The sequence below is a fragment of the Primulina eburnea genome, chromosome 1 (genome assembly GCF_022965805.1).
Source record: "Primulina eburnea isolate SZY01 chromosome 1, ASM2296580v1, whole genome shotgun sequence".
In the NCBI taxonomy this organism is placed as follows: domain Eukaryota; kingdom Viridiplantae; phylum Streptophyta; class Magnoliopsida; order Lamiales; family Gesneriaceae; genus Primulina; species Primulina eburnea.
This window is the reverse complement of record NC_133101.1, coordinates 64,229,589-64,243,666: the sequence shown is the minus strand read 5'-3', so window position 1 is coordinate 64,243,666 and position 14,078 is coordinate 64,229,589. Positions and strand designations below refer to the sequence as shown.

The 14,078-nt window shown below is 38.4% G+C and overlaps 1 protein-coding gene across 4 annotated transcripts in view; it reads right to left on the bottom strand.

Annotated features, from left to right (window-relative positions):
* LOC140841510 (histone deacetylase 19-like) overlaps window positions 1-5,128 on the bottom strand; it is a 79,012-nt gene extending 73,884 nt beyond the window's left edge. Inside the window, exons 1-8 of one of the 4 annotated variants that reach the window (XM_073209018.1) lie at window positions 5,014-5,128; window positions 4,068-4,627; window positions 3,114-3,554; window positions 2,156-2,386; window positions 1,974-2,044; window positions 1,832-1,889; window positions 1,051-1,143; window positions 429-777 (exon numbers count right to left, since the gene is read on the bottom strand). In XM_073209018.1, coding sequence (XP_073065119.1) covers window positions 1,078-1,143; window positions 1,832-1,889; window positions 1,974-2,044; window positions 2,156-2,386; window positions 3,114-3,554; window positions 4,068-4,595 — 1,395 coding nt within the window. In that variant the 5' untranslated portion in view covers window positions 4,596-4,627; window positions 5,014-5,128 and the 3' untranslated portion in view covers window positions 429-777; window positions 1,051-1,077. Of the gene's footprint in view, window positions 1-428; window positions 778-860; window positions 1,144-1,831; window positions 1,890-1,973; window positions 2,045-2,155; window positions 2,387-3,113; window positions 3,555-4,067; window positions 4,628-5,013 lie in introns of those variants that run through there. The other 3 variants (XM_073209026.1, XM_073209009.1, XM_073209001.1) reach the window with 3 other exon arrangements.
* Window positions 5,129-14,078: the final 8,950 nt, after the last annotated feature.

Here is a 14,078-nt window from a genome sequence, read left to right as displayed (position 1 = left end):
GAATATATCATGCATCATACTGCTTAAGTTTCTGCACACGAACCATCTTAACATGTTTACATAATCGGAATCGAGCAAAATCTTATTGTTGAAATGAGCAATGTTACGGTATGGCTAAAAAAGTCTCCAAATCATCCATGCAGTTAAGGGAATAGGCGTAAATCACTACTAATTTAATTTGATCAATTAAATGTGTCAATCAAATTTATGGATACATAATACATGTGTACATGTTCTGTTAAAAAACTCGCTTGAGACTTGAACGTCTTCATGTGTCCACACTCCACAGAGGTTCACACATTATCAAATTATTAAATACCCACAGGCTTAATTAATAATATCATTTTGTGGTGAAATTTGCATTTTTATAATTATGGATCAAGATGGAACTGAAATAATCTCGCAACCAGGGACATATCCCTGCCTCGTTCAGACAAAATTTTGAACTTTAATGTTGAATTTAGTAGAAAAAAATTCGGGCTCCCGACGGGAAGCGCGATATAAACGACTGATGCTGTTCAGCACGCGTATTACAGTAAACCTGATCCCAAAGAGACAGATCGTAAAACAAATAAAAAACCAGGTCAGGTATCTCTTTTCAACTACAGGGGGAACAAAAACTATATTACATGATATATCCAACACAAAAGGCCTGTAATCGATTCTTTCCAGTACCATGAAACCGAAAGGAGCTAGCAAAGAGAGGGCTGCTTTCCGAGTGCTAGGATATTATCAACTTGATGCATAATTTGTGCAACAGAACACATTCTGGTGTTCCTGCCATTTATATACATAATTATTTATGACATGCAAAGTTTTTTCTCATTGCCATTGCGATTATAAGTCGGGAAAAGGAGAAGTGAAACAAAGTACCAGATATAGCTAGAAGAGAACTCAACAAATTTCCCAACCACAAATTCTCGCTGTCTCGCATAGATTTGCTTAATTTACAAGTGATAAAAGTTCACAATTACCAAGAAAATCATAGTTTGAATTAGAAATAAAAACTAAGTTTTTACCCTGATATTTTTTTTAAATTCAAATGTTTACATAGTAGACTTACTCATGATCGTAAGCCTAAGCAATGGGTTTCAGAGGATTAAGGTCCACTTCACCATTACACTCGCCTTCTCTAATGTCTCCCTGAAAAGAGCAAAAATGGAACAACTATATGGATCAGCTGGAAAAAGTTCTAAACTTTTTTACTACTATGTTCCCTGTAAATTTATTATAATTATTTTTACATCTTAACAGGAAAAGGTTCTGCTAAAATACAGATAATATAACGGGCACAAAAGAGAATTTTAACGATTTGTCATCGAATGGAAACAATAAAAAGAAGGGTAAGTAGCTCGGGGAAGGTTAATTAGTAAAATCTTGTATTTTAGGCCAATTGCACTACAAGCAAACACATAACAAATTAATTTTGGTGCAAAATGTTTATACTACAAATGCAATATTCGTGCATTACACCAATGAATAGGCAAAAAAAATTGTGCATCTGCTCATTGAGTCACTGTGTTGAACGTAAAAATGGTAGGCATTCCATAGTCACAGTTTGACTCAACTTAACTAAGGCAAAAATACCAGAAACTAAATAGGTGGAGAGAATAATGATTTCGACACAAGCAATGTGATGATGAATGATTCCGCCTACGAGAAAAGTTTTCAAATGGAGGAAAATTTTGAAAATAAGGTAGCTTTAAAATCAGAGCATGAAAATTTCTGATATGCAAATACAGAAGCATAAAACATTACTAAATTCTTTTACTAGTGTAGCTCTTAACATTTCCATCAGAAAATAAAATAGATAGGAAAAGGAAATGAGTACCGTGTGTCTTGCTTCAGCTTCAAGAAATTCACTCTTCACTCTGCCAGGCAAAGGCTTACTGTGTGCGAAAAAGAATGCTGAAGTTCCCAGTGATAAATAACAAAAAAGATAAAAAAAAAAATCATGAAGCAAAAAATACTACCATTCATCGTCAACATCCATGTAAAAATCGGTTTCACCTCTTTCCTCCGCGACATCATAGTCTTCATCCACCTGCATGTCAAGCACAAGAGAATAGCTAAATTTAGGATATATATGTCTGTGTGTGTTCGTATAATATAGGTATAGTGAAATATTAATTAGACTCCCGGATGCAGAACAAACCTCTTGAATTTCAGTATCAGGTGGTCGCTCCTGAAACTGGACACTTGGTGCATGTTGAAGCTTGGAAAGATAATCCAGAAGCTTGGATCTAATCTCTTCCAGTAAATGACGAGAGTTTTTATTTTCCATGTTACTTGGAGCAACATGAAGAGTATAATCTGGGCCAAAGTATTCATAATATTCATGTTGTGGCATCTTGTCCTCCAGTTCGACCCCAAGTGCTACTCCTGTCTGTGAAATAAGGTAAGTAAATCAACTGTAGAAGAGCTGCATTACCAACTATGGGATCAACATGATCATACATCTGAAATTATGCAGGTTTCCTTTTCCTTTGGCAAACAACTGACAGGAAGATTTTACAATTTCGACCTTGCCTTTTCCCCTGTGTAATAATTTCCATGCAATCGGGGGCCAGAGAATGGGGTTTCATTCACAAATCGCAATAAATTCATCCACTTATAGACACATCGAGACTTTTGAGATATGATAATTAATAAGTGGAAACTTCTCATTATTTAATAGAAGATAACTTGTTCCTCGACATTCTACAGAAAATTTCTTGCAAAATCATTGAAATGAGATTCCATGACTATTTAGCACGTCAGATTGTGTTGAAGACCAAACTGACCGGATCTGAACCTCAACTGTGAGGATGTGAAATCACTGAAAGAGCCCATACCGATATAAAACATGATTCTATACGTATGTAGCTTTAATATAAACAGTACTATTTCAACAAACAAGTTGAATTTGAGTACTATGACCTTGTTTTGAAGCTGTGAGATAGAAAATACCCAACTAAAAAGAATTAAACATCTCGATCTTGTGGAAGTTATGATGTTTAATGATCGAGTCCTGATCAACGCATCACAGGTTTGATAAGCATAAATTTGAACTTACAGTTGACAGTATGGGGTGTTGATTGACAAACCATTATCACTAATAATAAGAATGTTACCTCATAACACCAGCATCGAGCAACATTACGTATTGTGTAACCGCCTCCACCCAACAACAGTAGTGGCACATTGAAGGTTCTCATAAATTTGACACACTCTGCGTGACCTTTAATTGAGAGATTAAAGCAGCCTAGCCGGTCTCCAGACAGCGAGTCTGCACCACATTGCAACACCACAGCACCAGGCCTAAACAATTCCATCACCTTGCCCATTATTGGTTTAAATAGAGATTGATAACTTTCATCGTCAATTCCATCATCTAGGGGAACATTAAGAGAGTAATACTTCCCCTTCCCAAATCCAACATCACGTATATCCCCCGTTCCTGGAAAATAATCTCCGAACTTGTGAAAAGAAACAGTCATGACCCTGTCTGTAGTATAAAATGCTTCCTCAACACCATCACCATGATGAATATCAATGTCTACATATAAAACTCGCTGCCAAAAAATAACAATATCAAAATCAATGTGCATAAAAAAAAAAACTCCTGCAAAACAAAAGTTCCATTTCATTGGGTTTATGATTGAGTAGACAGGACTGCAAGGCCTTTGGAACTCCGTACTCCATCGGCAACAAAGTAGTTAAGGCATACCATGGAAGAAGAATGAAATGAAATTGGTAGACTGACTAGAATTGACGAATAGAAAGCATTGATATATCAATGCCTGTGACAGAAGGTCTGAAGTTTTCGTTTACCAAATTATATCAACTTCGCAAATTAAAAAAAAAATGTCATTCATGCAAAAACTAAAGTTGGCTGGTTAAGAATAAGTTTAACCCGTTCCAGCAGCAAAGACAAGTTTCAGTCTCAGAATTAAAGTAAGGAATCCTGAAAAGAGCTTGAGAACACAAAGCTTACTCGTCGTATGCAGTGAGTTCCGACTTTACATCAACTATATAAGCTTATTAACTAAACAGGAAGAAAGGAGGAATATGAAGAGGAAACCAACCTCGTGCACTTTGAGAAGTTCCAAGATAGCCAATACTATATCATTCACATAGCAAAAACCAGAAGCTTCACATTTCTTTGCATGATGTAATCCGCCAGCCCAATTTATAGCGATATCACAGTGCCCATGATTTAACTTCACAGCTCCACCAACGGAACCACCAGCATAAGTTTGACAAAACGAGTAGAGACCATCAAACACAGGACAGTCCTCACCGACATTAAATTTCTTCAGCTGTCTTAGCTGGTCCTGCTGTGTTTCGGGGGTAATGTTCCTCAAAAAAGAGACATAATCGTCAGCATGGAATCTGCATAGATCTTTCTCTCTGGCAGGATTAGGCTTGAGAACATGCATCTGATGCAGTAACCCATAGTGGGCAAGAAGAGCATGCGTCATCCGAATCCTGTGTGGTTTCATTGGGTGACCTTGCCCGTAATAGTAATTTCCAACCTCTGGGTCGTAGAAATAACTCACTTTTCGCTTCACTCCATCAGGTCCAGATGGAAGTGAGTTGCCCCCAGTTTCCATCAATAGAGATCTAGCTCAACGTTACTTTAAGGCTGAGGCAGAAATTAAAAGCAACTCAAAGAAGACAAATGCTTAAATTTCAGTATACTAAACAGTAAGTTAGAACCTCATCGATGAAACCTAAAACCTAAAACTAACATTGGATCCGTAAACCCATTTACTTTTCTCTGCAATTAAACAACTTCATATGTTTAACGCTGCGCACGAAAAGGCTAAGCAAGAAAATAAACAAGAAATTCAAATCATACAAAATCAAACACAACTACAAAATCAGGAAATAAACTCGAAACATCTACGACTTGGGTATATAATTCCATATTAAAGTTAAGCGATCCAACCACTACCACTGGCATAATAGAGATCAAACTCAGCTGAAACAGAAGAACAAATTGAGCAACAAGTATTACGCATACATTACCTCGAAATTTGAGTTGATACGAGACTCGAGCCTTACAACAGAGAAACCGGCATTGAGATACTGGACAGGGTTTGCTTTTGAAGAAAGATTTTTATACTAATGCAGCGAGTAATTAATATTTATTATTTTTAAGTCTTCGTTTTTTATTTATTTATAAAAACTAGTGGTACTTATATTTTATGAGTAGGTCTAATGTGAGATTGTCTCACGGATCCTAATCGGTTAGACGAGTCAACCCTACTCATATTTACAATAAAAATTAATATCCGTAGCATAAAAAATAATATTGGTCATGGGTGACTCAAATAAGAGATCTGTATCACAAATACGACTTGTGAGACTGTCTCACACAAGTTTTTGTCATATTTTATATCGTCAGAAATTAATTTATTTAACATTTAAATTATTATTATTTCATATTTTTGTCTAGAAAATACAGATCCGTGGTTGAGATGATCTTTTTGAATAAAAAACGAAGTGTTTGGTGTATTGTTATAAGAAAATAATAGTATTTTAGGTATTTAAAAAATGGACGATGACATTAGTTTGTCTAAATTAGGTTCAACTTTAATAAAATATAATGTAGATATACATAAATTATTTAAAAATTTATGTTTATGTAACAAATTTCACGAAATTTATCTTGAATTATTTTTCGCGTTGATATTGTTTAGAAATTTAATTAAATCACTGTCTAATATATGTATTTTAAAGTACAACAAAAAAAAAAAACTATTTTTATATACTATAAAAGTTATATCACAAAAACTTTTGTGAAACTATCTCATAAATCAATTTTGTGAAACAGATCTCTTGTTTAGGTCATCCGTAAAAAAAATTTTATTTTTATACTAAAAGTAGTACTTATTATTATAAATATAGCTATGATTGAATCGTCTCACAAAAAAATATCTGTGAGACAGTATCATAAGATGTTTAATAAAGTTAAATTAGTAGAATTAATGATTGAAATATAGAATATTTTAAGTTTACATGATAAAATATGTACCTATTTTACTTGATTCATGTATATCAATATTAAAACATACTTATCTATATTAATGTTAAAGTAATTGTTTTTTCGAGAGGGAAAAAAACCTAACATACTTATTTGGATGAAGTTTATAAGAATAAAAACTGAAGTGATCCTGATGAAATGGATGAGCAGGTTCGGGTACTCCATCGGATCTGCTATCAATAATGTTGTTCAAGAAAATTAGCACAGTAGATGGATCTGTGAGCTATAGAAATGGAAGAGCCGGGTCGGATGCTCTAGCGGATCTGCTATCAAGATGATAAAGGAAACTGAGCAAGGTGTATCCCAACCAGAAGCTGCTTTCCTGGACGAATAAGATGCCATGCACTCAAGGAGATAACCACGTGAATGGACGCCGGAGGGGTCTCCGGCATGGCCACTCCGATGCTTTAGTCAGTGATGGACTCAAGCTAGAAACCAATGTAACCAAGTGATGATTGTGATATTGGTGTGAATGAATGAAATGTAAATGTAAATAGAGAACCTGGTATTTATAGTAGGAGAAGTAATGATGACCTCATTCTCCGTGCTACCTACTAATTATAGTAGGACGGCTGAATACACCCTATATTCTGACATGTCAAATCTCACACTAGTCACATCCAGCCCACCTAATTTTGTCAACCCATCAGCCTGATGTCAGAGATGGGACAGTCGCCAACATCCTATTCTGCTAGTATACTCGAGTGCAGTGCTCATATCGAGGTGGCCGAGTAGAAAGTTCCCGGAAGCTTGAACGATAGCCCGGGCGTCCGGTGGCCCGGGGAGGAGACGTCCCGGGCATTCACCTGCCCGGCTTCTGATTAACCCTTCCTGCTGATTTGTCCTGATTCTGGCCATCTATCCCGTATCATGGGTCGTCCATGCCCCGGGCACAAGAATCATCCATGACTCGGGCACAACCCGGGCTATCCCGAGGGTATAAAAAACAAACATGGACGGATATCGAAAGAATGAGAGTTCGAAAAATGATGTTGGTTAATATTATTTTTGAGTTTTGATTTTGTTTTTCTCAAAAAGGATCTTTCAATATAAATGATCAACCAAAGATCATTTTGTTAAAGTTAGCCTAACCTTGAAATTGACTAATTCTTTTTTAAAAAAATATGTTTTTAATAAATAGAGTAAGTCTTTTGTAATAAAATATCATAAATTTATATTAATGAGACAAATCGATCCGATTAATATTATATTTTTTCGTGGATCGAGTACATAGATATAAAATATGAGGCATAACATAATCGAGTTTTTTTAACATATAAATATTCGGGTGAGACTTAGAAGTTGAATTGATTTTAGAAGTAGGTTGGAATCCATTAACCAAAATAATTGAGTTACATAATATGCTTAGTATTATAGAAAAAAGTATGAGAAACACATGCTTAATTATGAATATTAATATGTGATTTAAAAATAACAATAAATTATGAATATTAATTTATTAATCAAGATTCTGGTACGAGTGATGATATAAGTGAATGATTAGTAATCAAAGGGATTAAAGAATGAAAGATATGGATTAATAATATGGTCGGATAAATAACATGGTGTTTGGTGTGAATTTTGAATGGAGGATTATGCCTTCACAATTTAATGTAATGACCTAAATACCCTCAGTTCTAATTAAAATAATTTTGTAATTTTTTTTACATATAATTAAATAATTAACTTTTCAATATATATTCACTGAATTTAATATAAATGGAAATCGTAAAAATTGTGAGGCACCAGAATTTCTTCGTCAACCCAGGTCCCAACCCTAACCTCCTCCGTTGCTGTGGGAATCTCATACCGATTTCTGATTTGGTCATCGTTGCCTCGCAAAATTGGGTGTAGTGAGGACCACAGAATTGGTGAATATCTTGCATAGTAAGTTTTACAAATTTTTTGTGTATACTTCCATTTAATTTACCTTCCATCAATTACAGGTCTCATACGATTTTGGGTTATCTTTTGTTGTCGAACGGACTCGTTGCTGTGAATCGTATTATTTTTTTTACTGCGTCGGCGATTCCAAAGTTCTGAACGTCTTGGTCTGTATTCGAACTCACGTCCGTCAAGAATAACTGCTACTTGTAAACCATATTTAATCGACGAGATGGTGATGTCGTCTAATTCTCTTTTGTTGGAGATTCTTTAGTACATATGTTTTACGTCTTTGGATTCGCTGTTGACAGTTTTTATTTATTTTCTTGTATGTTTTCCGTCTTGTTTCTCTATTATTTTTGGTTCGTTACTCTGACCTTGTAACCAATCGACCGCCTTGGTTGGATTCCATTAATTGTTATGATTAACAGTCTGTGGTTTTGTGTGTGTATTTTTTGTTGACTGATATATTAACTGTTCTCGGCTTTGTGCCGAAACATCTTTGAATGCAGCCTAAAACCTACGTTGTTTTTGTTGGAAGAAAATCTGGTGTGTATGACAAGTGGTCTGAAGCAAACGCTGAAGTTTATAGATTTCCTGGTGCTTGTTTCAAAGGGTACGAGAGTAGGAAAGAGGCTGAGGAAGCATTTGCTAGTTATTTGAGAACAAAGCTTGTTCAAAGTTCATGCTCGCATCCTAATTTCTCCCCTTGTAACCCCAATCATAGTGGTGACAATGAGAGTAAGACTTGTAACAAAGTAGGTGATTTACTCAAAGCTATATCAGAGTTAACTCGTGAAAATCGCAATCTTGCGAAGAGAATGGAGAAGAACTCCCAAGAGATAGCTCTGATGTTGGAGCAAATGGAACTTACGGAGGAGTAAAAGATGACATGTGATTCTGAATTTTCCTTGTCTGTTACTGTGTGCACGTAAGTATTTTTGGTACACATTTTCTTATTTTCTTCAATGTCTGAATTACATATTTTGTGTAAACATAATGTTTAAGGGGGCGTTCATTTTGCTGTTGTGTGCTGACATTCACTTGATTTGAGTGTGTACTTTGTTCATGGTTCTACAAACATATCACTGATCATCGTATTGGTATGTCCATATCACTGTGTACTTCAGTTTGTGTTGTATTCCTTCCTTCGTATTGGTATGTCCATGAATCTTGTAATAGCCGAGCCCGGTGTACGGTACGGTTTAAGCTTTATTGTGTTAATTGGGTTATGTGATTAGATGATTATAGTTGTGTTTTGGGCTATAGTATTATTGGTTATTATTTATTTGAGGTGTTAGTTGGTGTTGATTGTTCGTTTCAGCGTTTCGAATCGATTTTAGTTGTTTTGTTACTGTTCATTGCCGTGAGTAGAGTGCACCCGCGCTCTTAGATGAGTGCCCCCGCGGTGTACTATTCATGATTTTGGATTTGGAGGGCCGTGGCATCACCGCACCCGCGGCAGTGCAAGGACCGCACCCGCGGTGAGACCGCACCCGCGGTATTTGTAGCACCGCACCCGCGGTGATCGTGCATGGGATTTATTTTGGAATGCCGTGAGCATGGCGCACCCGCGGTGCTTGTGTGACCGCACCCGCGGTGTAAGTATGGGCGAGTTATTTAGTACCTTTTTGATTGAGTTGACTTCATACCTACCTTATCTTCTTCCTTCCATTCTCGATATTCTCTCAATTCTTAAGGGTTTTCATCCATTTCTTTTGCTTCCTATCTTTGTTTCTTGGAGTTATTTGGATTTCCGACTTGAGATCATCGTTCTCCGTGGTATAAGGAAGCTTAGGTAAGTTTTTGGTGCGATTCTAATGAGGTTTCGAGTTAAGGGTTATTTTGGATTTGATGTTTTGATGGTTCTATGGATTATTTAGCATGGACTCTTGAATTTAGTCTTGATATTGGTGTTATTTATGGATTATTGTTGTAGGTGGTGTACCAAGAGTATAGTTGGAGGTGTTCTATTGGTTTGTAAGTGGAATTTCATCCCTTGTGCTCACATGATATTATATGTATTGTGTTTTAAAGGTTTCAAAGTGTTATTCCCTTCCATTGATCCATTGTTATGTATTGATTTCATTGATTATCTATTGGAGGCATTGATGTCTCACTATTGTTAAAAAGGGAATACAAGTGATATTATGAGATTGCGAAACGACGGCTTTAAATGTTATTGAGAATTCAAATGTTTTATTGGATTGATTAATCATAGTCAGAGCATTGCATGCAATTAGATGATCATCGACCATAGGCTTTTATCCCCTCACAGTTATCGATTTATATCGATGGGATATTGGCAACCATAGTCACAGATACTATTGATATCAATCCAACCACAGAAAAGAGAAATACCATCGTTTTGCTATCTATTGCTATTGCTATTGCTACAGTTATTGCTACGTTATTCATGTTTCAGAGTCGATGGTATTTATGATTTAAAAGCCATGTTTTACAGAGTATACTATGTATCATTGCTATGTAAGAGTTCCACTTGCTGAGATTTATTCTCATTTCAGTTATTTTCATGTGATGCAGATAAGAGCGACGGACCGGGACGTTGACTGTGGATGGGGGTCATATGCATACGAAGATTGGAAGGATGATTATTTTGTACCATTTTGTAACATGATCACACTAATGATATTTTGTATTTTGTTATGTCATTGGAATGATCATGTTGTTATTTTGTAAACACTTTTATAAAATGTATTTTGAAACTCCTTCCGTTTGAAAGAAAATTTTAAATTCCGCTGTATTTTAATTGTAACAGGTCAGGGTGTCACATTTAGTGGTATCAGAGCGGTGTTCTTCGGACCAATGCATATGACTTCGTCTACTTTCAACTGTCCGGGTATGTTTTCTTGCATCTATCCATTGTTATATATATTGATTGGTGTCTTGTGAGCAATTGTAGAGTATGCCTCCTAAGCGTAAGGCGGCAGAGGGTGAGGATAGTTCTTCCTCGAGAGTTGTCGACGAGTTCGGCAAGTTGCTTAAGGAGCAGGCTAAGGTGCATAGCGATCAGATTCAACAGTTGCTTCGTATGCAAGGAACTGGACAGGGTAGAGGCCAAGTGAGAGGTCAGGTTGCTCAGGCTGTTGGCACTGATGCCGTCTTTTCTGCTTTCAAGAGGATGGATTCACCGGAATTCGCAGGTAGCACCGATCCTCTAGTTGCTGTCGAGTGGGTCAAGGCGCTTGAAGCTATCTTCGATCATCTCCAGTATGAGGACAAAGACAGGATTAGTTGTGCCATTTTCATGTTGGTTAAGGCTGCCCGCATTTGGTGGAATGCGACGAAGGTTGGAGTTGATGTTGCGACACTGAAGTGGTCAGAGTTCACTGACTTGTTCTACGACAAGTATTTCCCCGACGCACTTCGAGCGAGGAAGGTTACGGAGTTCTTGGAACTTCGACAGGGGAGCTTGGATGTTGGCCAGTATATCCTGAAGTTTGAGGAGGGTTGCCTATTTGCTCCGTATATTGCTTCGAACGACAAGGACAAGGGCGCTCATTTCATTCGAGGCCTTAGAGCGGAGATTCGCCGTGACATCAACATGTCTAAAGCTGTTACTTTCAAGGAGATTGTGTCCAAAGCATTGTTGGCCGAGCAAGACGAGAAGGACATCGCCAGGGAGAGGCAGGAGAGACACCAGGCCATTGCTCAGAGAGGCCAGGGTTCGAATCAGAGGGGCAGGGATCGTTTCAAGGGCAAGGGCAATATGGAGCCGAGTTCTAGACCACCGCCAGTTCCATTTGATCCCGAGAAGCCACTGTGTCCAAAGTGTGGTAAGCATCATCGAGGAGAGTGCAGATTGGGCACTCATACTTGTTTTCGTTGTGGCGCGGCGGGCCACGTTGCCAGGAATTGCCCGAGGGGAGATAGCCAAGTGAAGGTGCAGGGTCGTATCTTTGCGATGACCAAGGAAGGTATTAATCGTGATTCTTCATTGATCTCTAGTACTATTTTGATTTCAGGCAGAGTAGCTACTACTTTGATTGATACTGGTGCTACTCATTCTTTTATGTCTGATTTGTTTTTGAGATCTTTGGGTATAGTTCCTTCTATTCTTCCCATTCAGCTTAGTGTTGTTTTGCCTTCGGGAGATGTCTTGTGCCCGACATCGATTGTCTTTGCGTGTCCTGTTCGTATTGAGGAGCGAGTTGTCTTCGCTGATTTGATTGTTATCCTTATGGTTGCCTTCGATGTTATTCTTGGCATGGATTGGCTTTCGACTTACCGTGCAGTTATCGATTGTGTTGCTAAGAAGGTGACTTTTGCAGATGATGGCCAGGGAGGAGCGCTCGCCAGCACAGGTACTTCGCTGGTCCTTCCTTTTATTTCTTGCTTTGAGGCTGAGAGATTGTTGTGTAGAGGTTGCGATGGGTTTCTTGCTTCTATTGTGGATGTTGATAGATTGATTAAGTTGAATATTGATGATATCGATGTTGTGAGGGAGTTTGCTGATGTGTTTGAGGATGATGTTCTGGGTTTGCCACCGGACAGAGATGTTGAATTCGTGATCGATTTAGCTCCAGGTACGGTTCCTATCTCTAAGGCTCCGTACCGAATGGCCCCTACTGAGATGAAGGAGTTGAATGCGTAGTTGCAGGATCTTCTAGATAAGGGTTTTATTCGTCCGAGTTCTTCGCCTTGGGGAGCTCCGGTTCTATTTGTCAAGAAGAAGGATGGTTCTTTGCGACTGTGTATCGACTACAGGGAGCTTAACAAAGTAACTGTCAAGAACAAGTATCCGTTGCCTCGGATAGATGATTTGTTTGATCAGCTCCATGGTGCTACTATGTTCTCGAAGATTGATCTTCGGTCTGGCTACTATCAGTTGAAGGTTAGGGAGTCTGATATCCCTAAAACAGCTTTCCGGACCAGGTACGGTCACTATGAGTTTCTTGTCATGTCTTTTGGTTTGACCAATGCCCCTTCAGTCTTCATGGATCTGATGAACCGTGTGTTCAAGCCTTATCTGGATAGCTTCGTCATTGTTTTCATCGACGATATCCTGATCTATTCCAAATCCAGAGAGCTTCATGCAGAGCATCTCAGAGTGGTGCTTCAGTTGTTGCGAGAGAAGAGGTTGTTTGCCAAGTTGAAGAAGTGTGAGTTTTGGCTGGATCAGATTTCTTTTCTAGACCATGTGGTTTCGAGAGATGGCATTGCTGTTGATCCGTTGAAGATAGAGGCGATTCGGAGTTGGCCTATTCCTACCACTGTTCCTGAGGTACGCAGTTTCCTTGGTTTGGCGGGTTACTATCGTCGTTTCATTTCAGGTTTCTCCAAGATTGCCCTGCCATTGTCCAATCTGACGAGGAAGACTGTGAAGTTCGAGTGGTCTATCGATTGCCAGAGTGCATTTCAGGAGTTGAAGGACAGATTGACGACAGCTCCTGTTCTTTCTTTACCCAGTGGTTCTGAGGATTTCGTTGTCTTTACCGATGCGTCGAAGAGAGGCCTTGGTGCAGTTCTGATGCAGCGAGGTAAGGTTATTGCCTATGCTTCTCGCCAGTTGAAGGATTATGAGAAGAATTATCCGACGCACGATTTGGAGCTAGCAGCTGTGGTTTTCGCCCTGAAGATTTGGAGACATTATCTGTATGGCGAAAAGTGTGAGATCTTCACAGACCACAAGAGTTTGAAGTATCTGTTCTCGCAGAAAGAGCTCAATATGCGACAGAGGAGGTGGTTAGAGCTTGTCAAGGATTACGATGTGACGATCAGTTATCACCCAGGGAAGGCGAATGTTGTGGCTGATGCTTTGAGCCGCAAGTCGAGTGCTTCATTGAGTTCTTTGATTCAGAGACCATTGTTGATGGATTTGCAGAGAGAGGAGATTGATCTGGTGATTCCAGGGACCATTGCTCGCTTTTCAGCGTTGGTCATTCGATCTACATTGACGGACAGGATACGTAGAGAGCAGTCGACTGATGTTCAGTTGGCAGAGTTGAGAGCTAGAGCCGAGGCTAGAGGGAATTCAGAGTTTAGTCTGAATGGTGATGATTTGGTAACTTTCAGAGGCCGCATTTGTGTTCCTTCTGGCGACGATATTCGTAGAGATGTCTTGACAGAGGCTCATACCGCACCTTATTCGATTCATCCAGGCAGTACGAAGATGTATCAGGATCTTCGTCGACTCTACTGG